The sequence below is a fragment of the Capricornis sumatraensis genome, chromosome 22 (assembly GCF_032405125.1).
Source record: "Capricornis sumatraensis isolate serow.1 chromosome 22, serow.2, whole genome shotgun sequence".
Lineage (NCBI taxonomy): Eukaryota > Metazoa > Chordata > Mammalia > Artiodactyla > Bovidae > Capricornis > Capricornis sumatraensis.
This window is the reverse complement of record NC_091090.1, coordinates 30688956-30712887: the sequence shown is the minus strand read 5'-3', so window position 1 is coordinate 30712887 and position 23932 is coordinate 30688956. Positions and strand designations below refer to the sequence as shown.

Genomic DNA, 23932 nt, shown 5'->3' with positions numbered 1-23932 from the left:
GAATGCTCAAACTACCACACAATTGCACTCATCTCACATGCTAGCAAAGTAATGCTCAAAATTCTCCAAGCCAGGCTTCAGCAATACGTGAACTGTGAACTTCTAGATGTTCAAAAGCTGGTTTCAGAATAGGCAGAAGAACAAGAGATCAAATTGCCAACATATGCTGGATCATCAAAAAAGCAGGAGAGTTCCAGAAAAACATCTGCTTTATTGACTATACCAAAGCTTTTGACTGTGTGGATCACAATAAACTGTGGAAAATTCTTCAAGAGATGGGAATACCAGATCACCTGACCTGCCTCTTGAGAAATGTGTATGCAGGTCAGGAAGCAACAGTTAGAACTGGACATGGAACAACAGACTGGTTTCAAATACGAAAAGGAGTACATTAAGGCTGTATATTGTCACCCTGCTTATTTAACTTATATGCAGAGTACATCATGAGAAACGGTGGGCTGGAAGAAGCACAAACTGGAATTAAGATTGCCGGAAGAAATATCAATAACCTCAGATACACAGGTAACACCACCCTTATGGCGGAAAGTGTAGAGGAACTAAAAAGCCTCTTGATGAAAGTGAAAGAGGAGAGTGAAAAAGTTGGCTTAAAGCTCAACATTCAGAAAACTAAGATCATGGCATCCAGTCCCATCACTTCATGGGAAATAGGTGGGGAAACAGTAGAAACAGTGTCAGACTTTATTTTTTGGGGCTCCAAAATCACTGCAGATGGTGATTGCAGCCATGAAATTAAAAGACGCTTACTCCTTGGAAGGAAAGTTACGGCCAACCCAGATAGCATATTAAAAAGCGGAGACATTACTTTGTCGACAAAGATCTGTCTAGTCAAGGCTATGGTTTTTCCAGTGGTCATGTATGGATGTGAGAGTTGGACTATAAAGAAAGTTGAGCACAGAAGAATTGCTGCTTTTCAACTGTGGTGTTGGAGAAGACTCTTGAGAGTCCCTTGGACTGCAAGGAGATCCAACCTGTCCATCCTAAAGGAGATCAGTCCTGGGTGTCCATTGGAGGGACTGATGTTGAAGCTGAAACTCCAATACTTTGGCCACCTCATGCGAATAGTTGACTCATTGGAAAAGACCCTGATACTGGGAGGAACTGGGGGCAGGAGGAGAAGGGGATGACAGAGGATGAGCTGGCTGGATGGCATCACTGACTTGATGGATGTGAGTTTGGGTAAACTCTGGGAGTTGGTGATGGACAGGGAGGCCTGGCGTGCTGCGATCCATGGGGTTGCAAGGAGTCAGACACGACTGAGCGACTGATCTTAACTGAACTAGTGTGTTAGTTGCCCATTCGTGTCTGACTCTTTGTGATCCCATCGACTGTAGCCTGCCAGGCTTCTTTGTCCATGGAATTCTCCAGGTAAGAATACTGGAGTGGGTTACGATCCTCTGCTCTAGGGGATCTTCCCTACCCCTGGTCTTCTCCCTTGCAGGTAGTATTCTTTACTCTCTGAGCCACCAGAGAAGCCCATAGTGTATGTTACATGTATGTATAGATTACATTATATATTTTAGGTTATTAAGTGGATTGTAGTCCCCTCAATTCATTTATTCTTGGGGTGAGGTGCAGCTAGATAGTGGAATGAGTAAGGGATAAGAAAATGTAAATTTCTATACCCAGATACTGTAAGGAGCTGAAAGCAACTGTAAGAACAGGCATGGAACTTACAGGTTGTTTCTGAAGTTTCAGCTGGTGGAAAAATGGAAGGAAAAAAAGGAGAAATTAGTTTGTAGAACCAAGAGAACTCAGTTCTCATATTACACGCTTAAAAAGAGTAACTGCAGAGAGGATGCAGGGAGCTCTGAAACCTGCCTATTAGCTGAGGGTCTGGGCTTAAGCACCCACCCCTGTGCTTTGTATCCTCAGGTCTGTATCTCCTGCCTGAGGCAGAAAAGTGGCCATCCTTTCCATTCCTTTTGGGTCTTGTAAATAGAAGAAACACGTCCAGATGTTCATAAACTCTTAAACTTGTGCTTCTACACTTCTGTGTAGTTTTGCCATTCTTATTTTCACTAGTCTTTTCCCTTGCTGATGTTTTGATTGGTTTGAAAAGTTTTTTTCCAAATGCTTGTCTTTCCTAGTCCCACTTGAAGCACTTGTTTTTGTTAATTAAAAAATTAATCAATGTGTTTTGTGCATTCTCCAAATCACGTGACGTCTAGGGGAAAGCTTAGGAAGGAATGAATGTAGCAATATAATTCATTTAAACATTGCAATATATTTAAAAGTGTTTACACATTAGGAGAGGGAATTAAGCAGGGAGCAAAAGAAGGGAAAGGGAATTGATGTACCTATATAGATTCTCTGGCACACATGACCATTAGGGGACTTGGACCAATGAAGCCCTTCCTTTAGCCACAGTGGGATCCTCTGTGGTGAACTGATTCATGATTTTTTTCCCCTTATAAAAATTATGAGAACTTTCAAGATTGTAAGTCTCGGTGATAAAAAAAAGTACTGAGAAAGGCAGCCTTGATTTAGGGGAGCAGTCAGTAAATGATGGCTGGTATTCATCCACAACAAGAAGCATTCAGGGCAAGTAACATCCATTTCAGCAGTCATAGTATGATTGTGTGGGAGACCGCCTGTAGTCACCAGATTTTGAGTTCCTTTTTCCAAGACATCCTGGAGGACTGTAAACTCCACAGCACCAGGGGTCAACCACATCTTTCTCTCTCTTATTCATGACTTTATCCCCGGGGCTCATCAGTTTCTGATACATGGTGGAAGCTCAGCTAGTTGAAGTAATGTCTGAGTACACCCGACTTGCTTTCTGGTAATTTTTTCCTATTTGGCTTAAACTTTGCGATGCTATTACTTAATTTCCATACTAAAAATTTTCTATCACATGGGGTTGGTTTTGACACTCCAGATTTTGACACCAGCTTTGCTCTTTCTAGTTGCAGTACAAACTTAACCTTCTACTTTCTTCTACTTGTGGTTTGTAGGTACCTGATGAATCTGTCAGTTCCTGTAATTGCAGCCCAACTACTGTCATATCCTGTTCCCTGAGCTCGTGTGTGTGTGTGTGTGTGTGTGTGTGTGTGTGTGTGTTGAGGGTTGTTTGGGGTGAGTCTTGGGGGAAAAGATGAGGGATCCTAGGGTAGACTAGATTCTGAGCAATATTCCTGGAAACTAGAAGGAACCTGGTAAGACCTCTATCTGTTTACATTTGATTGTCTTTCCCCTCTTTTACATTTATTTTCACATATTGCCTGCCTTTTCTCATTGTCTTTACATTGTCTCCATTATCTTTGAGTAGGCCCTTAATAAACTACAAAGCACTTCAGAACTGGAAAGTCATCCTTATTATTCTTTCTCTGTCACACTAGAAAATTTTATATTGTTTTAGAAGCCATTACTGATCATTATTGAGGGAATTTTCTTATTCCTTTTCTATAGAAAATAGCCCTGGAAAGTTCTAGGCAGGTAGAAACTGGAAAGCATGAAAACATGTCTAAAACCACCATCCTTCTGGCAATAGATACATTTAAGACAGGAAACAGGCCCTTTAGACATTGTAGAACACCAGAGGAAAGAAATAGGTAAGGGACTTACCACTGGGTCCAGTATATTGTACTAAAAACAGAAATAAACATAAATTATTGTACTTGTTAAACATGAAAAACACATGTGTACCATTGATGTTTTTCAAAGGAGAGCAATGAAAATGGTTTCCCTGGAATAACTAAATTCCAGTTTTCAAGATTAAATATTTTTTACTGCGTTGCTGCTGGACTATAGCCTTTCCATAAGAATTGAATCTTCCTCTAGGAGATTTGTAACCCTGTTTTAGTTGGCAAGATAACCATTTCATCATTGCCTTTCCAAGAGTTTATGGTAAAATCTTAATTATATTCTCTTCTCTCCATTTGCCTCATATTTTTTCTTCACATCATTTTTTATCCCTCTCTGAGCCATCTTTCATTTCTTACATCATCCTTATTAATGTACATAGGTATCATATATATATATATATATATACACACACACACACACACACACATACATATGGGCAACTTACCAATAGGTCCTGGAGTTTGCACTAAAAAGAAATTCAAATTGACAAATGAGTATGGATGTTCAGATGAAGAATACATCTTTTAATGAATTTTATTTAGGGATGAGACTTGGAGAGGTAGAGTATGGGAGAGGAAGTTGTATCAGTAATGAGAACATCAGGGAGCTTGGTTAACTATAGAACAAAAGGGATATTCAAATATACTGCAATATTTCAGCCTGAGGTAAGGGTTTCCTAAGATCCTTGTCAAGCAAGGAGACAGTAAAGAAATGCGAAACTTTATACTTTTCTTTCCTATCAGTAACAGAAGATATTGCCTTTTCAAGGGACCACCCTGTACACTAAAGTATTTCTGACCAGCTAATATGTTCTAGGAGTAGGTATTAGGGTAGGAAGATAAGGGTCCTGTCTTCTCACAGCTTCCAGCTTACTGGAGGCTGATAAAGGGTCAGAGACTGCCTTGATTAGTTTTAGTGTCTGTGGATAAAGGGTCAACAAAGTCTTCAGTTTTTAATGAGAATTTAGCCTTCAGTTGATTTTCTAGCTCTGATCCTTTGGTGACCTGATGAAGACTGTAAGTCTGCCATGTACTTGGCAGCATTGGTTTTACACAAGGATGATCTTTGAACAGTGAACTGCATCTGAACTGGGAGAAGTATAAATACCTATTAGAAAGCCATGGCTTTGGGCTTCCTTGAGTGTAGTGCCCATGTGTTTAGGCATTTTCTTATGGGATCTCTTTAGACATCTGCACGGACCATTGTCAAGATTACTCTAGCAGAAGAGGAATGGGTATAATATCTGCTTTACCCACCACCACTGAATCCAACAACATAATGCATTTGAGATTTAGAAACATCATAAAGCATTATAAGAATCATTCAAAGAATGTGACTAGATACAAATACAAGACTCATGTTCATTTTGTCAAATGAGCATAGAGGAACCTAAAATCATATTTCTTTAGTTTTATAATTTAAAAATATTTTCAGTTTTTGCTAGGAATACTATAATCCAGTGTGTGAAGCTATGACTGTTTGCTCTTGATTATAAGCATATATATATAGATAATTGTATCTTGAAGCCTAATCATTATTTATAATGTTTCTATGGAAAAATGCAACAGGGCAAGTTGCTAAAAGTTGGTGAAATAGAACCTACCTATCCTGGAGAGAACTTTTCAGAGTAGTTAGAAATGAAAAGAATCTTAAAATTTCTTTTCTTTTTTTAACAAAATGAAGATTAGATAATGTGCTATGAAAGAACATGAAAGATTACATGCACAGAAAGCTAGAATTTTAGAAGCTATGTTCTAAATTGTTATTACATATTGGTTTTAAAGAGCTAGATTGTGTACTAAAGTGGGAACAGCTCACAGAAGACCATCCTTAGGGGACTTTTTTTTAAAAAAAAACTTTGTTTTTCAGCTTTGTAGTTAATATCTTTTATTGCAGAATCTGGGTGAATCCAACCTTTAGTAATTCTGGGTGGGATAATGAGGCAGTGGAAACACTTGGTCCTGGAGTCTGTGGGCATGAATCATTGAAATAAAAATAGACTGATGTTTTAAGCATTATAAAGGATTAAAAGGTGTTAAAATTTGAGACTTAGGTGACTTACCGATGGTCTTTTGAGAGAGCTCTATAAAAGAATAAAAAAGAAGAAAAGAAGTGAAAAGAACTGAGGAGGTGCTTTCAGGTTCTGGTTTGTGTTTCATAGTAAGACTCTTTACCACCAAACTTGGGGAAAGCTGCAGTTGGGTAGTGGGGCTGTTGCCTTTCTTGCTGGAATGGTAAGAAAATCTATTACATATAAGAGTTCCTCATCTAATGGATCCACTGAGAGGGTAAGTAGTAAAGAGAGATTACTCTGGTGGTCCATTAAAATCTCTGTAGAGGACTGGAAAAATTCTCCATTTAAACTTGGTTATCTTCCTTTCTCCCTTGTTTCATTTCACTTTATCTCATTCTGGTTTTAAAAGTCCTTTGTATGATGTTGACAAGTCTTTGGAAACCTTCTACAAGTGTTTGTCTTTTACTTTATAGCTTGTATTTAGCAGTGGAATGTACATTCACAGAATCATTAATGACTTGTAGAAATGCTTGGTAGAAGAAAATTGAAAGGTCAAGAAAATGGGGACCCCCAAACCCCTGAAGTCCTAACGTGGAATCCAAGGTAGGATCCTTAATATACCAAAGGCTTTTAAAATGTTCTACAGTGAAGAATTAGACAGAAAACTTACTGATAGGTCCTGTAGCTCCAGCTGAGAAACAGAGAGAGAGAGAGAGAGAGATCAGTATGTTGCACAACTGTGAACCTCATTCTCCAACACTTACTCTAGAGGGAGTGTCATAATGAAAACCCCAGGGAGATCAAAGGTTGCGTGTATGGCAGTCCTTGGATAGGCTTCCTGTTGCACAACCTAGGAGACCTACAGGAATGGAGGCCTTCCCTTTTCAGTGTTGATTGAAACTCTTTAGAGGATTTGGAAAGACTCATTCCCACTAATTTGTAACGCCTCTTTTTTTCCTTAGAATTTTTTCTTTTTTTTCTCATTCCTTTAGGGACTTACTGTTATTTGAAAAGTGAACCTTCCCTTGCTGACAGCATTAGGACTGCTTCTAAGAGGGTCCTTTTCTTTTCTTCTTTCTTACATTAGCCCATAGAAGCTCTACTTCATTCAGAGCTTTTTTGGAAACTGTGATAGGAATACTAGGGGAGTCAAGAAGCATGATATCAAGAAAAAGAGCAGATCAGTTCTAAAGACCTGTAGGTCAGATATCAAAGGAACCAGACTAGATAAACAAGTTCAGTACTTACGAATAGGTGCTGTAAATTGCACTGAAATGCAAAGAGGAAGGAAAATGGTGTGGTTTGATGTTAACTGAATTCTTATGCCACTAATATTATTTTTAAGAACCCAGGAAGACCCATAATCCACCCACTGGATCAAATCGTTCAGCATTCATCTTAAGTGATAAATCTATGGCAGAGAAGAACGTATAGAACCTAGTCTGAAGGTAGTTATCTCTTCTCCGTCACCCTCATCCCTCTCCCTCTTCTGTTTTCCTCTTTTCTCTACCTTTCAGCTGTCTCAAAGGACTCTAACTATTTAGGAATTGGTAGATGTCAGTTCCTTTATCTTTTTTTCATCACCATCTCTTCCTTTGTCTTCACCATGCTTATTCTTTTGCCTTCTCCTAGAACTACCTGTTTTTCTTGTAGTTCTTCCCTCAATTTAGGAAAAGCCCATAAATAACTGTTTTGATTATTTTGATCATAACTCAGAGAATTTTTTCCTGGTCATTATTTTAAATATAAATTATTTGGCTTTCCTTTGTCTTAAACTCAGTTATGATTCAAGGTATCTATTTCTGATAGCTTAGGCATCAGGAGATTCAAATTCAATCAAGTAGCATGAGTGGGAAAGCCTAGAGATGTAGAAATGGAAACAGGGTGAAGAGAGGGTCCCCTATCCCACAGAAGAGTGTCAGAATTAGGAAACAGAAAAGGAACTCACTTATTGGGCCAATAGTTCCAGCTAAAATATGAGAAAAACAAGACAGAACTAATTAGAATGGTGTTTTGGCATAGGAAAATGCAATTTTCATTGAAATTATTTCTGGGAAAACATCAGAAGTATAGACACCAGGACTAAAATTTCCACTTCACTGCAAAAGTAAATGAGGTTTATTCTTCATTCTCCATCTTGGAGGATCCCAAGACCACTGGCTCTGGCAGCTGGAGCTGCAGGGGTGCAGTGGTCAGTGTTCCTTCCCCAGTGGGTGCCCTATTTGTAGCTCTGTAGATTACAGGCCATTGTTCTTCCTCCAGCTGGGCTAATTTGAACTTGTTTAGCTAGAAACCATAGCCTCATCTTCTGAAGGAGGAAGTGGACATTTCTGTCTCTTTTAAGTGACCTTGGTTCCCTTATTCAACAGATTAACTTAGTCTTCAATATCTAGTGTCTAAGAAGGAATAGAAACTTCTAGATAGACTCAAGACATTCATAGATATAATTGGGGGCTAAAGAGATTGAGGCATGAGATACCCATGCTTAGCAATAACAGCCTTTTCTTTCTTTACACACATACACACGTACCCCTCTATACCTCCTAGGTGCACTTTTGTGGCACCTGTCCAGTATTTATGCTTGAAGATTGCATTTTGATTATCTTAATCATGTTTTGTGTGCACACTCTCCAGGAGGAGTAGACACAGGAGAATCTTTAGAGATAGAGGAACTAGTTAAACTTAGGTCAAGTACACTCAACTCTTTATTTCCTTTCCAAATGCAAAAGGATTGAAACTCTGTAAAGCAATAGTTCTAAACTTTACTGTGCATACAAATCACTTGGGGATCTTGTTAAAAAGCAGATTCTGATTTAATAGTCCTGAGAATGGGTGTTAGGCTGAGATTCCGCATTTAAACTCCAAGGTGATGCCAACACAGGTCCTTGGACTCACTTTATACAGCAAGGTTGTAAAGGACTGGTAAAGTTTCAGAGCATTTGTACATTGCTCTCTCCTTTTAGCCCGCACCCCCCTCCCCATTTTTTTTCATTTCTGAATCAACTGCCTCTCTCTTATCTCTCAGTCTTTATTCTCCCCCAGTGCTTCTACCAGAAATGTTTGGTTATATCATTTAAAATGCTATCTGGACACTTCTTCCAGATTTACTCTGATAATAGCTGCTGCTGCTGCTGCTGCTACTAAGTCGCTTCAGTCGTGTCTGACTCTGTGTGACTCCATAGACGGCAGCTAAACTCCACACAACTGTCAACAATATCCTGGGTATCCTAGGTCAGCCAATTGGAACTCATTATCCTTATCCTCTGAGTGTCACTGGGATTTTTAGAATGGAAACTTCCTACTTTTCTAATAATTCCCTCTGCCACCAAATCTCAAAATTTTTATATAATTAAAACTGACAGTACTTCCTCACAGAGGAACCTAGCTTGTTAAGATAATATTAGAGAATAAAGAGAAAAGAATTAACAAATTGTGCAGGAGGGGTTAAAAACATCCAGGGATAGGAGTGTCTTACATATTCTAACAGTATAGTGATGCAAAACACAGGAGGATTAAAATACAGAAAAAGAACTTACTTATGGGTCCTACAGTGCCAGCTAAAATGTAAACAGAAAAAAGTTTGACTGAAGAATGTACATTTCATGGAGTTTCAGAATAAGCATTTACTACATATCAGATTTACATGGAGGGCAGTAAGAAGGTGAATCTGTATCTCCCTCTACCCTTTTCCTTAGGAATCCAATAAGATCATATTCTCCTCAATTTTTACAGTCATCTTGCTGTCAGATCCTTCTAAAGGTTTGTTTTTGCTAAATGACCCCATCGAACTGGGGATTTTGTTTTACGTTTTGGTTAATTATTTTTCACTAGCGGAATTTCCACTTTGCAAAATAAGAAAATCATTAGTTACTTAGGGGGATCCTGAAATCAACATCAAGTTCCTCCTACCAGAAAGGAGAGCAATAAAATAATGAGTAATTGTTCTCTTTCTTCCATTTTTATGTGCCTCCTCAACTCCCTCCCCCATAGTCCCCTAATAGTAGGCACTCCCCCTGCCCTCCCCAGTCCCACAGAGGTAGGCACTTTGTAAAAGATGGAAACAACTGAGTTGAGGGGAAACTTACATAAAAGTTCTGGAGTTGCTTTTAAGTCATTTGTATCACCTGTGATGAAAATTGACAAGAACTTTGAGAAATAAATGTTTGCAGTTTAACCAAAAGAGAAAGGAAATTGACAAATAAAATCCCACTTAGATTTAGACTTTCAGAGGGCATAAGGTACAAATACCCTTGAGGTTAAAGATCCAATATTAGAGAGTCCTAGCTTTGCTACTTTCTAGCTCTTTGACTGGGTAAGTCACTAAATCTTTGAAGCATTAATTTTATAATCTTTAAAATGGAAATCATATCTCTTGTCTTACATACATTGCAATGTTGCAGTGAAAAAGCAAGCATAATAATGGATAGGAAAGCTGAAAAGTTCTAATAGAAATGTTATGGAAAGAAATATTCAGTGACTATAAGGAATGAAATTCTTCTGCAAAATAGTAAGTTTTCACTGCATTTAAGGTATTCTGCTTTATTTTACTTTTCTTCTACTTTCTTCACTCTTTTATTTCTTACTGTCATTTAGAAAGTTCTGAATGTTGGTGACAGGACATAATTATGAGCATTTCACTGTGTTTTTCTGATTTATTAATCTGTGTGATTTTACTCTTAAAGAAACTATCCTTTTGTTTTCCTTAGTTACCTTGCAGTCTCTTAACTGTTGTTTTTGGCTTGAAAAACCCATCTTATTTTCAGATGCCAAAAGTCTCTTTACTGAACCAAAATATTTTAATGAAATGAGTTAATTTTCTCATGGAATTCCCAAGGTTTTGCATATATATAAAATTATGACTTGGACTTAGAACCTACTTTGGTCTTTAACTTTCCTGTTTTAGAGATTTTCAGTGATATTCTTGCTCCCTATTACTTTCCTCACCTTGTCCTTTTTCTTTTTTTAACCTATTCAGCTCTTTGTTGTTTATGTATTTTTATTTCTCTTTGTTTATCACTGTTTGAGTGCTGAAGTCTTATTTAAACCATTATATTTACTAGGAAGTATTGTGAGTTGCAAACTTTACAATTTCTTTTTCTTTTTTTTATTGAAGTATAAAGTGAAGTTGCTCAGTCATGTATGACTTTTTGCTATCCCATTGACTGTATCATGCCAGGCTCCTCCATCCATGGAATTTTCCAGGCAAGAGTACTAGAGTGGATTGCCATTTCCTTCTCCAGGGGATCTTCCTGACCCAGAGATCGAACCTAGGTCTCTCACATTGCAGGCAGATGCTTTACCATCTGAGCCACCAAGGAAACCCAACTATACTTATTGAAGATAGTTGATTTAAAATACATTAGTTTCAGGTATATGGCATAGTGACTCAGTATTTTACATATTATGCTCCATTAAAAATTATTACAAGATAATGGCTATAATCCTCAGTGCTGTATAGTAAGTTTTTGTTTTCATTTGCATATTTATGACTCTGTTTTTATTTATTTTTTATGTTAGGTGGGAAATAATAGCTTTTTCCATAAATGATGAGATCTACTTCAGCATTTGGGAAGAAATGTCAGTTTTTCTAAATGGTATAAATTAAAGTAACATGTCACGCCCACTACCAAATAAAGGTAGTTTAAAAATACATATATTATTAAGAATATGAGTTGTATGCTTATTGTAAGTAGCAACTCCCTGGAGATTAGGAGAATTTTAGGTTGCATGTGGGCTGAGCAGGAATGAGCAGGAAAGAGAACTATGATCCATTATTGAAGTCTGCCACCAGCAAAAGTGTGAACAGAGGTGGCATGCATATTATATATTTTCTATTCCTGACCTAAAGTACTATAGAATAATGAGGACAGGAAAATTTTAAGCTGAGAGTTTTGTGGCCTTGTCTAGGTGAAGACAGTAAGTAGGATAGTGAAAGATAACCACTTACTGACTTTCGGAGTGGAGAAGTAGCTAAAAAATGATGACATGAGTATCTTGCCCAAGTACTGCTATGTGCTATTTTTTTTTTTAATTAAGAATGTGGTTTGAGAATAGTTACTCTTCTTAATGAAAATGTCAGGATTAGTTCTCTTAGAAAGTGCTAAATTTTCCATATTGGACAGAAATCCAATACTGGTTATCTTTGTGGGTATCACAAACTTAGTTGCTGTTAGGAGCCAGAAGTTCTCATGAATTATGAATATTAGTTATGGGGCTAGTGAGGATGTTGGCCACTTGAAAAATGCACACCCTATTTAAAAACACAAAATACAAAACTTAAAATAATGCTATGCTGTTCAAACAAAATACATCTACAGGTGGCATTTTATATGACATAGATAAGATAATTAATGAAACAGAAGGTGGAGAATTGTGAGCCTCAAGCCTGGTCACTCTAAAGCAGGGAACAGATAAGACAGGGAGATTACCTCTGCCTAGTATAGGAGCCCTACAAACCATATTAAATTTTTTTTTTTTTTTTTTACTGTGCTGCATGGCATGTAAGATCTTAATTCTCTGACCCGGGATCGAACCTGTGTCCCCTGAAGTGAAAGTGCAGAGTCTTAACCACTGGACCACCAGGGCAGTCCCCAGAACAACATTTTAAAATCACAGGTTCATTAAATTTTTTAGGCTGCAATTCAGTTCACATGATTTTATCTCCTCTCATTTTATATAGAGCTCTTACAAACCAGATTTTGAAACAAAAAGAAAACTTACTCACAGATTCTTGTGGTAAAACTAAAGAACAATAGAAAATATTCAAGTCAGTCTAGAATTAATTATTTAAATAATCCACCTGTTTGCCAAGTCTTTCCAGAAACTGTACATTAGACCCTCCATTCTCCAGTAGGTACAAGTTACCACATCTCTTGAATCTTTAAGTCTCGAATCTTCTTTCCTCTTGGACGCTACCCAGGAGTGGAAATTGTTTGGAGAGAATTCAAACTTACTATATTCCCAATATAATGATTCTATTCAGCATCTTTTATTTCCCCTATTTTCCATTCCTTACACTTTTCTCTTTTCAGTTTGGAAAGTATCCTGTCCAAAATGTGATAGCTTCAAGAACCAAAGAAAGGCCATGTTTCTTTTATAAAAAACAAAACCAAGACCAAGAGAGGCAAAGGTCTGTGCCTGAATATCCAAAAAATTATAGGCAGTTTTAGCCTCCAGTGTCTCTGACTCTAAGTTAGTGCACTTTCCTCTGTACCCCACTCAATTTTCTCCTCTTTCTATTCTTCCTGGAATATTCTTTTAAAAAGTAATTTCTTTCTTACTTGTAAACTCATTTTTTTTTTCTATTCTTTTCCATTGATCTTTGGAGTGTTCTTATAAAATAAGTTATAGAGAAATTTTGTGATAATTATTAATGATAATAATTATGACAGTAATAGTAACATACAAACTTTGGTAGAATGAATCCTCACTATATTCATTGCAGAAAAGATAAGCATTTGTCTTACTTGCTTTGTTAAATTTTAAATTGCTATATGAAATTTGATAATTTTCATTATCTTCAGGACCTTATTTAATGAATCTCTAAAATAATAGGGTTTAACAACACTTTTTGGCTCAGCTTTTAATGATTTACTTAGTCTGAATTCACAGACTGAAGTCCTATATTCCTGGGCCTTTCATCATTAACTGATAAAATCTACGATAATGGAGAAGCAAAAGGGCTGACATTCTTCATGGTGGAGAAACAACTGGGAACATGCTCAATCCCTGAGCTCTGTTAAATGGACACACAGATAAATCCTTGAGGTCAGCTGCTTGAAAACGTTAGAGTTAATTCCTTTTTGAAGAGAAGCATGAGAAAAAGACTCTCACTCTTCCCTCCTGAGGGAGCACCCAATTCTCTGTTCCACCTGTGGTGAGATTTGGTCACAGATTTTTAAAGATCCTGTGCTTTGGTGCTGTGACTGAAGCCCAGAAAAATGTTTAGGACAAGTGATGAGCATGGAGGCCATTTACTCTTTCTTTTCAGTCTTTGTAAAGGTTGAAACTCTTCAGGGAGCTTGGAAGACCTTAGTCTTAGCTAAACTTTCTTTAGTTGCCCTATGTTCACCTTTGTTTTTACTCAGTTGCTCTCATTTCTCTTTCCTGAATTGAGAAATAGAAAGAAGACTTAAATAAGATTCTTGGAATAGACACTGAGGAATAATAAAAACCTACAAAAGTCTAAATTAATTGATTTAAAAAGCACATACTTCTCATGAAACTCTTTAAAATGGGACCCTAATTAGTTCTGTTTAGGTACTGTGGGGGATTAGGTGCTAGAATGCTTGAATTTACATCCTCATTCTTTTACTTGCTAACTGTGTGACCCTGCACAAACTGCTTAACTCCTTTTTTGCACCTAAGTCTGTTCACTTAAAATAGATCATTTGTAATGTCTACATCATAGGGTTATTAAGAAGATGTAAAGTACCTGGTAAATGTAAATGGTAGATGTAAAGAAGATGTAAACTGCTTATTTAACATATATGCAGAGTACATCATGTGAAATTCTGGGCTGATGAAGCACAAGCTGGAATCAGGATTGCCGGGAGAAATATCAATAACCTCAGATATGCAGATGACACCACCCTTATGGCAGAAAGCGAAGAAGGACTGAAGAACCTCTTGATGAACATGAAAGAGGAAAGTGAAAAAGTTGGCTTAAAATTCAACGTTCAGAAAACTAAGATCCTGGCATCCAGTCCCATCACTTCATGGCAAATAGATGGGGAAACAGTGGAAACAGAGACAGACTTTATTTTTGGGGGGGCTCCAAAATCACTGCAGTTTGTGACTGCAGCCATGAAATTAAAAGGCGTTTGCTCTTTGGAAGAAAAGCTATGACCAACCTAGACAACATATTAAAAAGCAGAGACATTACTTTGCCGACAAATGTCCGTCTAGTCAAAGCTCTGGTTTTTCCAGTAGTCATGTATGGATGTGAGAGTTGGACTATAAAGAAAGTTGAGCACTGAAGAATTGATGCTTCTGAACTGTGATGTTGGAGAAGACTATTGAGAGTCCCTTGGACTGCAAGAAGATCCAATCAGTCAATCCTAAAGGAAATCAGTCCTGAATATTCATTAGAAGGGCTCATGCTGTAGGTGAAACTCCAATACTTTGGCCACCTGATGTGAAGAACTGACTCATTGGAAAAGACCCTGATGCTGGGAAAGATTTAAGACAGAAGGAAAAGGGGACAACAGAGGATAAGATGGTTGGATGGCATCATTGACTCAATGGACATGAGTTTGAGTAAGCTCCAGGATTTGGTGATGGACAGGGAAGCCTGGCATGCTGCAATCCATGGGGTCACAAAGAGTTGGACATGACTGAGCGACTAAACTGAAAGGAACTTACCAATATTGCATTGAAACTGTGCTAAAAGAAAACAGAAAAAGATCAGTGTGTCTCAGGGAGAACTTAAATTCTATAGCTACTATGTTAGGAAGAGATTATGGAAACAGGTCACATTCCTTTTTTTATTATCAGTTGCAGTGCCATCTGGTGGGAAGATAGATATCCATCTATGGATTGCTTTGTGGGTATGAACTTTAGATTTTATTTATTCTATCAGTAATAGTCTTAAGATAGGACAGGACTGCAAGATCTATGCAATCCATCATTTAATTTCTTTTGTTAAAAGAATAACACCGTTTCGGGGATTAATAGTTTCTCAGACCGTGGAAACTTTCCTGCCTCCATGTCTTCTTTCATTTCTGATCCTGCTGCTTTTGTCCTTTCTCCTGTTCCTTTTTGTCTCTCCTCTTCTTCCTTTTCCCTCTCCTTGATTTTCTTTGTCTTATTTTCTCCTTTGAAACATCCTTTGTTGCACAAAATCATTACTATATAACTGCTTCAACAAAGGGTTTCCATTTCAAAATCATTTGTGTCCTATGGGAATGCTGAATAACAAGAAAAGACAGGATGTACCCGAACGTTAGAAGATAAAATGTCAAGGCTCACTGTCAAGATGGATATTTCACCTGCTTCTCTAATCACTTGGAAAAGTTGGGCACAATATTTCTTAAAAATTTAAAATGTAGAGCTGAGTTTGAAAACTAGGAAAAAAAGTCTCCTAGAATAATATATCAAGAGGTAGTCCATATTTTGGATAGTTAATTGAAAGTTTCATCACTCATGTATCTTAACAGGAAGCCGGGATATCAACAGCCGATCAGAAACGAAAATGAAGGCCATGTGTCTTATGCATTTTAAGAGCCTGGGACTAGTCTTCTTGTATATCTAAGTCTCACAAAAGCTCAGTCTGTGAAAAGGGGACCATTAATTCTCACCTGTTGGTTAGGTGGTGTATGCCAGGAAATGACCTGTTTGCACCAGGCCATGGTTGGAAATGGAGTCATCAGCAATGGTAGAACTTCAGTGTAAGCTGAGTGCAGGTATAGAGCCTGCATTTGAATCCATCATGTAGGGAAGAAACTATGCGTGTATAAACTTATAAAAACTGGCCTATAAAGTCTGTGCAGTAATAGGATTATTATACAACAAAGATTTATGAGAAACTCAAACAGATGATAACCAGTGAGCTCACAGACAGAAGTCAGAATATATTGTTGTGATAGACAGTAGCCACAACAAATGGGACAACACATGAAGGAAGAGCAATTCAAAAGAGATTTTCAAATAGTGAAGTGAAGTGTAAGTCACTCAGTCATGTACAGCTCTTTGTGACCCCATGGACTGTGTCCATGGAATTCTCCAGGCCAGAATACTGGATTGGGTAGCCTTTCCCTTCTCCACGGGATCTTCCCAACCCAGGGATTTAACCTAGGTTTCCCACATTGCAGGTGGATTCTTTACCAGCTGAGCCACAGGGAAGTTAATAAAGGATAGAATCCATAAAGCAGAATAACATTAATTCAGAAGACGCTATATTTGATAGAGAATAAAATGGAATGAACAAATGTAGAAAATGTAGTCATTAAATTATAAAAATCATTTGGTGGGTAAACAAAGAAAAGAGACTCAGAGAAAGAATTGGGCTTCCCAATCTTGAGAAAGAAGACTAGAACTGGAGGAATCAACCTACCTGACTTCAAGCTATACTATATAGCAACAGTCATCAGACAGTATGGTACTGGCACAAAGACAGAAAAATAGATCAATGGAGCAAAATAGAAAGTCCAGAGATAAATCCATGCACCTGTGGACACCTTATCTTTGACAAAGGAGGCAAGAATATATAATGGAGAAAAGACAATCTCTTTAACAAGTGGTGCTGGGAAAACTGGTCAACCACTTGAAAAAGAATGAAACTAGAACACTTTCTAATACCATACACAAAAATAAACTCAAAATGGATTAAAGATCTAAATGTAAGACCTGAAACCATAAAACTCCTAGAGGAAAACATAGGCAAAACACTCTCTGACATAAATTGCAGCAGGATCCTCTATGACCCACCTCCCAGAGTAATGGAAATAAAAGCAAAAATAAACAAATGGGACCTAATTAAAATTAAAAGCTTTTGCACAACAAAGAAAATTATAAGCAAGGTGAAAAGACAGCCTTCAGAATGGGAGAAAATAATAGCAAATGAAGCAACTGACAAAGAATTAATCTCAAAAATACACAAGCAACTCCTGAAGCTCAATTCAGAAAAATAAGTGACCCAATCAAAAAATGGGCCAAAGAACGAAACAGACATTTCTCCAAAGAAGACATACAAATGGCTAACAAATACATGAAAAGATGCTCAACATCACTCATTATCAGAGAAATGTAAATCAAAACCACAATGAAGTACCATCTCACACCGGTCAGAATGGCTGCTATCCAAAAGTCTACGAACAATAAATGCTAGAGAGGGTGTGGAGGAAAAGGAACCCTCTTACACTATTGGTGGGAATGCAAACCAGCCATTATGGAGAACAGTGTGGAGATTCCTTAAAAACCTGAGAATAGAACTGCCATATGACCCAGCAATCCCACTGCTGGGCATACACATCGAGGAAACCAGAATTGAAAGAGACACGTGTACCCCAATGTTCATTGCAGCACTATTTATAATAGCCAGGACATGGAAGCAATCTAGATGTCCATCTGCAGATGATTGGATAAGAAAGCCATGGTAGATATACACAATGGAATATTACTTGGCTATTAAAAAGAATTCCTTTAAATCCGTTCTAATGAGGTGGATGAAACTGGAGCCTATTATACAGAGTGAAGTAAGTCAGAAAGAAAAACACCAATACAGTATATTAACGCATATATATGGAATTTGAAAAGAAGGTAACAATGACCGTATATGCGAGACAGCAAAAGAGACACAGATGTAAAGAACAGACTGTTGGACTCTGTGGGAGAAGGCAAGGGTGGGATGATTTGAGAGAATAGCATTGAAACATGTATATAACATATGTGAAATAGATCGCCAGTCCAAGTTTGATGCATGAGGCAGGGTGCTCAGGGTTGGTGCACTGGGATAACCCTGAGAGATGGGATGGGGAGGGAGGTGGGAGGGAGGGTCAGGATGGGGAACACATGTACACCCATGGCCAATTCATGTGAATGTATGGCAAAGCCAGCACAATATTGTAAAGTAATTAGCCTCCAATTAAAAAAAAAAAGAAAAGACTTGGGCTTCCTCAGTGGCTCAGTGGTAAAGAATCCACCTGCAATGCAGGAGGTGTAGGTTCAATCCCTGGGTCAGGAGGATTCCTGGAGAAGGAAATGGCAACCTGCTTCAATATTCTTGCCTGGGAAATCTACATGAATAGAGGAGCCTGGTGGCTACAGTCCATGGGTAGTAAAAGGGTCGGACACAACTTGGTGACTAAACAACAACACAGGGAAAGAATTAGTGAATGATATAATCTGAGGAAAACATCCAGGGTCAAGATCGAGAAATAAGGAAATGATATAGAACCCCTTCACTCCCCTCTCCTCCATGGTCACATCCTAATCCCCAGAATCTGTGAATATGTTACATTACATGGAATCAGGGTTGCAAATGGAGTTAATGTTGCTAATCAGTTAATCTTAAAAAAAGAAAGATTATTCTGTATGATCTGTGTAGGCCCAGTGTAATATTCAGTTCAGTTCAGTTCAATTCAGTGGCTCAGTTGTGTCCGACTCTTTGCGACCCCATGAATTGCAGCACGCCAGGCCTCCCTGTCCATCACCAACTCCTGGAGTTCACTCAGACTCACGTCCATCGAGTCAGTGATGCCATCCAGCCATCTCATCCTCTGTCGTCCCCTTCTCCTCCTGCCCCCAATCCCTCCCAGCAGCAGAGTCTTTTCCAATGAGTCAACTCTTTGCATGAGGTGGCCAAAGTACTGGAGTTTCAGCCTCAGCATCATTTCTTGCAAAGAAATCCCAGGGCTGATCTCCTTCAGAATGGACTGGTTGGATCTCCTTGCAGTCCAAGGGACTCTCAAGAGTCTTCTCCAACACCACAGTTCAAAAGCATCAATTCTTCGGCGCTCAGCCTTCTTCACAAGAAGTGTTAAAAGCAGAAGCAGGAAGTTGAAGGGAGTCAAAGAGAGAGATATAATAATGAACAAAGTTTAGAGTGATATGATGTGAAAGTTTAGGTTATTTTAACTGGCTTTGAAGGTGGAGGAAGGGGACCATAAGCCAAGGACCATAAGGAATGTGGGCAGCCTCTAGAGGCTGAAAAAACAAGGAAACAGATTGACTTCTAGAATTTCCAGAAAGAATACAGCATTGCTAACACCTTGATTTTTAGTCAAGTAAGACATGTCAGATTTCTAATCTATAGAACTATAAAATAATAAATTTGTGTTGTTTGAAGCCATTAAATTTGTGGCATTTTATTATAATAGCAATAGAAAATTAATACAGCATGGTTAGACTATTGTCCCCAGATTCCCTTGCCATTAGGTTTAGACATATGATTGAATTCTAGCCAATTATTTCGAAGTGATGTGTGACAACATCCAGACTTATCCATAAAAGTCTCCCACTCATGATCTAAAAGCTTTTCTCCTCTGCTCACTTAAGGTAGGCAAGATGAACTTAGAAGCCATAAGATAAAGGTGGTGGAGATATAGGATGAACTTGAATGCTTAAGTCATTGCTAACAGAAGAGCTAAGCATGAACCAGGCATATTTGATATTACAGAATAATGGGATTTTATGATTAGAATCACTGAAATTCTAAGATTTACCTATTATAGGAGCTGGAGTTAACTAATGCAAATGAGGAATATGAAAGAGACATTACCAGACCTGAAGCTGTGAGGAGAGTCTTTACACATATTTGACAGTTATTTTAGAAGAAGAGACTATAGTTTGTTAAATAGATGCAGCTCCTACACTGCAGGTGAATGCTTTGCTGCTGAGCCACTGGGGAAGCCAGTGGCTTATCTATATATATTTAATTAATATATGTATAAATTAAAATGCAGACTGTAAGGATAAAATCTGAAAACCATATTTACTTAGGTACAGTCATCAAAATAGTAGCATATTCTTATCAGCAATAGTAAATGCCAGAAGACAATGGAATAAATCTTCAAAGTGTGAGAAAAAATAATTGTTAATTATTTACTCAGCTTAACTCTTGTTTAAGGCTGAGGGTGAAGAAAAACTATTTTCAGTCATACAAAGGCTTAGAAAAATTTTTACACACACATGGGGCTTAAAGAACCACTAAAGGATTGTCTTTGGGCCAAAGTAAAAGAAGAAAGGCACAGGATGAAGCCAGCAATGCTAAACCTGAAAGATGCCCAAACATTTATATACATCTATGACTGTAAAAAAGTAATTTAACTTATCAAAGTGGCAGTAGTGTAAAAGTATGACCAAATCTATGTTTGAACTGATGCAGGGAAATGGGAAACTTTTATACATTTTGCTATGCTTCACACATAGCACACTTTGCTATGTGTAACTACCATGGAACTCACACAATAGTAAACTTAAAATATCCCTAACTTACGTGAATGTTCATACATAGTGTGATTCATTCATCTCACTTCAGGGTAGGTACCTTGAATAAACTATTTCTCCCTTACAGAAGGACATTTTATAGTATTATTTGTGACAGAAGAAATTGGAAACGGTAAGAATGTATCAGTAGGGGAAAAAATAAAAATAATGTATATTTGTAAGTTAGAATATCATTCAATGATTAAAATGCATAATTTGGATTTCTATATATCTCAATATTACCATGTTTTTTGGGGAAAAAGCAGGTTGTAATGATGGTTTTAGAATGATGCCATTTTAGTAAAATTTTTAAAAATGTATGCAAAACAATACTATGTGTTAAGTGTTACAGAGAGATTATATAAATATGTGAAAATAAATAAAAGATTTATAATACACTTATAACTCTTTGGGAAGAGGAGCGAGTAGAATAGATCTATAAATGGAGAGATAAGATTTCTACCTGCCAGTTAAGAATTAAGACAAAAATAATACCAGTTATCAAATTTAGGGTGTGGGTTTACAAGTGTTAATTATCTGTATCCTTTACTTTTAAAACTTCTTTAAGAGAAAAAATCAAATACAGGAACTTCAGGACTTGCAAACCAGATGACAGTAGAATTGAAAGAAAGTCACAAAGAACTTACCGAGGGAGCTGGTTGATGGCACTAAAACACACACAACACAGGGACACAGGAGGCAAATCATCAGAATTTGGATCCCTAACCTTTGCCTATTAGCTTCAGTCATTGCAGCTTTTCAGGAGATGAAGCCCTGGCTGAGGGAGATCCACTGACTTGGTGGTGGGCATTGGAAGTCATGTCCAGCAGATCTCTCATCCCTTCAATCTCTGTAAAGGGTTTCGTGTTTTAGTAGATGGATGCTATTCCTATGAAACTTGTGGCTTGCATTTTTTTCTGTTCTCCTTTCTGTCTCTTTTTCTCTTCTCCCAGTTTATCACTTCCTTTTTCTCACATTCAACACTTTCTCTAATTTTTTTTTTTTTTTCCTTTCCTTTCAGTCAGTTTGGAAACGTGTTACTGACAGATCATTCTAAACCAGCACTGGGTGACCTTGTCTAATGCTTAATAGTCATATAAACTGATAGGATTTCTCTTTCCCCAAACCTTTAACAACCTAGGGAATGTTACTTAATGGGAAACACACTTTTATTGAGAAATAAGAGGATACTCACTGTAATTTCTGTTGTATCCCTCTAAAAACACAAAACAAAGAAAAGTCATTTTGAATTTTCTGTTTCTATAGTTTTGATATCATTATGGAGGATTACTCAATCAACACCCTCAGTAACCAAGTAAGCAAGAAACTAAGGCAAAATCTCTTCATGCCTTAGTTTATGAGCCAAATAACAAGCCCAAAGGGGGAAAAAAAAAGGGCAGCAAAGGTTAATTAAGGTAAATAAGTGTAGTGAGAAGAAATAATGAAAACATGGAAACACCAAAACAGTACATATTAGCTATAAAATAAGTTGAGGCTAAATAAGAGAAAAAAAGGAAAAAGATTTACTCAGCTGATTGAAAATTCAAGTTCAGTGATGATAATGCAAATTATAACGAATCCATATGCATATGCTTATTGTGATTGAATGTATATCCTTTCATCTAAAACTTGTTTCTTAGTGATTTTATAGAAATAGATTTTCTACAAAAGCTCCAGAGACATACAAAGCTTGACGTGTTATCACTATTACACAAAAACTTGTCATATTATCACTGTTATTTTCATGAAAATGTAAAAATAAATAATACTGGCACTCTGGAAGTGACTTAAATTATATTGCTTAATGGTATCATTTGTTATTTTACTGAAGTAGTTAAAGATCCACCCAGAACTGTGAAGGCAACATGTATTTTTTTTCCCAGCTCTTTTTCTGAAAATGAGTGCTTTGCTCATTTATATGAGCATTTATATGAGCTCATTTGTTGGAGGAGATACTTGATTGTCTTTGTAATGTGAATAAAGACTAAAACACACAAAATCCCTGCTTTCCATTAATGCTACTTGTTTCTTATAATTCTATGGATATTTTAAAGATAGAAAATGCTACATTTGCTTTAGAAGTTAATAACATTAAAAATAAATTCAGTGCATTCCATGCACAGATCATACCCTAATGTGCTGAATTTTCAGGGGTTTATTCTTTTGTTTCTTAGCATTTATATTAAGAAAGACTCACTGAATATTTAGCATTTCTGAGCTCTAAAATACTGAATTTCTCCTGAGTTACTCAGATTAATTTTCTTAAACCAATTAGGAAGTAAATAGGCGAGGAATTGAATAGCACTTGGGAAAAAGTGTCTCACAGTGTGAAGGTGAACATTTCTGAATTGTCACAATCTTCTATATGTTAATTTGGTTTCTTATCTTTTACCTGGGTAGGTTTTATAGCCCTTCATGTATAACAGGAAAAAAGTATAGATTTTCCTTTAATTTTACCGTAATCTCTAAATAGACTTACCTCGATCATCATATGAAATGTCTAGAGGATTGAAGGAAAAAAATAAAGATTCTTAATTTCTCATAAGCAATTTATGTATTAATTCGTTAGCTTCCTTAGCAAGCTAGGATCTAATTTATTTACCACTTTCTGTTGAGTATAAATTCCGGAATCCTAAAAAAGAAGAGGAAAATATAATGAGATTCTGCCTTGACAACTATGTCTACATTGTTTTCTTATTAGGTGAAAATCTATTTACCTCTTCCTCTTTTAGCTCTTGGAGAAGAAAAATCTTTTGGGGGAAAAAACAGATTAAGTTAACTCACAGCCCATCAAGAAATGTTTCATCATTAGTTTCAATCTAGCTTCTAAGAGACTTTTCTAGTTTCCCAGATATTCTCATTTTCTTTGGATTCTGTGTCAGAAAAGAAAGAGGAAATTATCAGGGCCCTTTGCTCCTCAATCTTGCTGGTCGAGACAGATGAATCATAGAGATAAGAAGAGGGGAAATGGGCCAAGAGTCCAAATGTGGGACAAGCAAAGTGACCAAGTTACCCACTCTTTTCTTTCCTCTTGGGGATATGAATCTATGTGCTTGTAGTGTGTGTGTGTTGTGTGTCCTTACAAAGAAGTAGAGTGTGTCTTGGAATCTCTTTAGAATCATTGGATTTCTGAGTGTTTTATTTCAAATAAGCTTTATCATTTCATTTTATCACTCATGTCAGACCACACGTTCTGATTTGAGGGACAGAGTGTAACTCTCTTTATAATAATAAATGGTATAAAATAAGCCTTTTTTTGTCTTAAATCACTTTTGGATAGTAAGATGTAAGAGTGTGAATATTGAGTTCAGGGTCACAAATTGGCTTCACTATTCAACTCCTTCCTTTGCTAGGTGAATTTGGATAAGTATCTTAACCCTTTGTGTT

At 37.1% G+C, this 23932-nt stretch overlaps 1 protein-coding gene across 1 annotated transcript in view; it reads right to left on the bottom strand.

Moving 5' to 3' along the window:
* The window catches only part of TSBP1 (testis expressed basic protein 1), a 150297-nt gene that overhangs the window by 34926 nt on the left and 91439 nt on the right, over window positions 1-23932 (bottom strand). Inside the window, exons 14-28 of the mRNA XM_068994162.1 lie at window positions 23263-23295; window positions 23148-23177; window positions 23025-23045; window positions 21741-21761; window positions 21193-21213; window positions 12341-12361; window positions 9706-9744; window positions 9157-9177; window positions 7569-7589; window positions 6869-6889; window positions 6291-6311; window positions 5669-5689; window positions 4052-4072; window positions 3586-3606; window positions 1696-1716 (exon numbers count right to left, since the gene is read on the bottom strand). Of these exons, the coding sequence (XP_068850263.1) occupies window positions 1696-1716; window positions 3586-3606; window positions 4052-4072; window positions 5669-5689; window positions 6291-6311; window positions 6869-6889; window positions 7569-7589; window positions 9157-9177; window positions 9706-9744; window positions 12341-12361; window positions 21193-21213; window positions 21741-21761; window positions 23025-23045; window positions 23148-23177; window positions 23263-23295 (354 nt within the window). The remainder of the gene's footprint in view (window positions 1-1695; window positions 1717-3585; window positions 3607-4051; window positions 4073-5668; window positions 5690-6290; window positions 6312-6868; window positions 6890-7568; window positions 7590-9156; window positions 9178-9705; window positions 9745-12340; window positions 12362-21192; window positions 21214-21740; window positions 21762-23024; window positions 23046-23147; window positions 23178-23262; window positions 23296-23932) is intronic.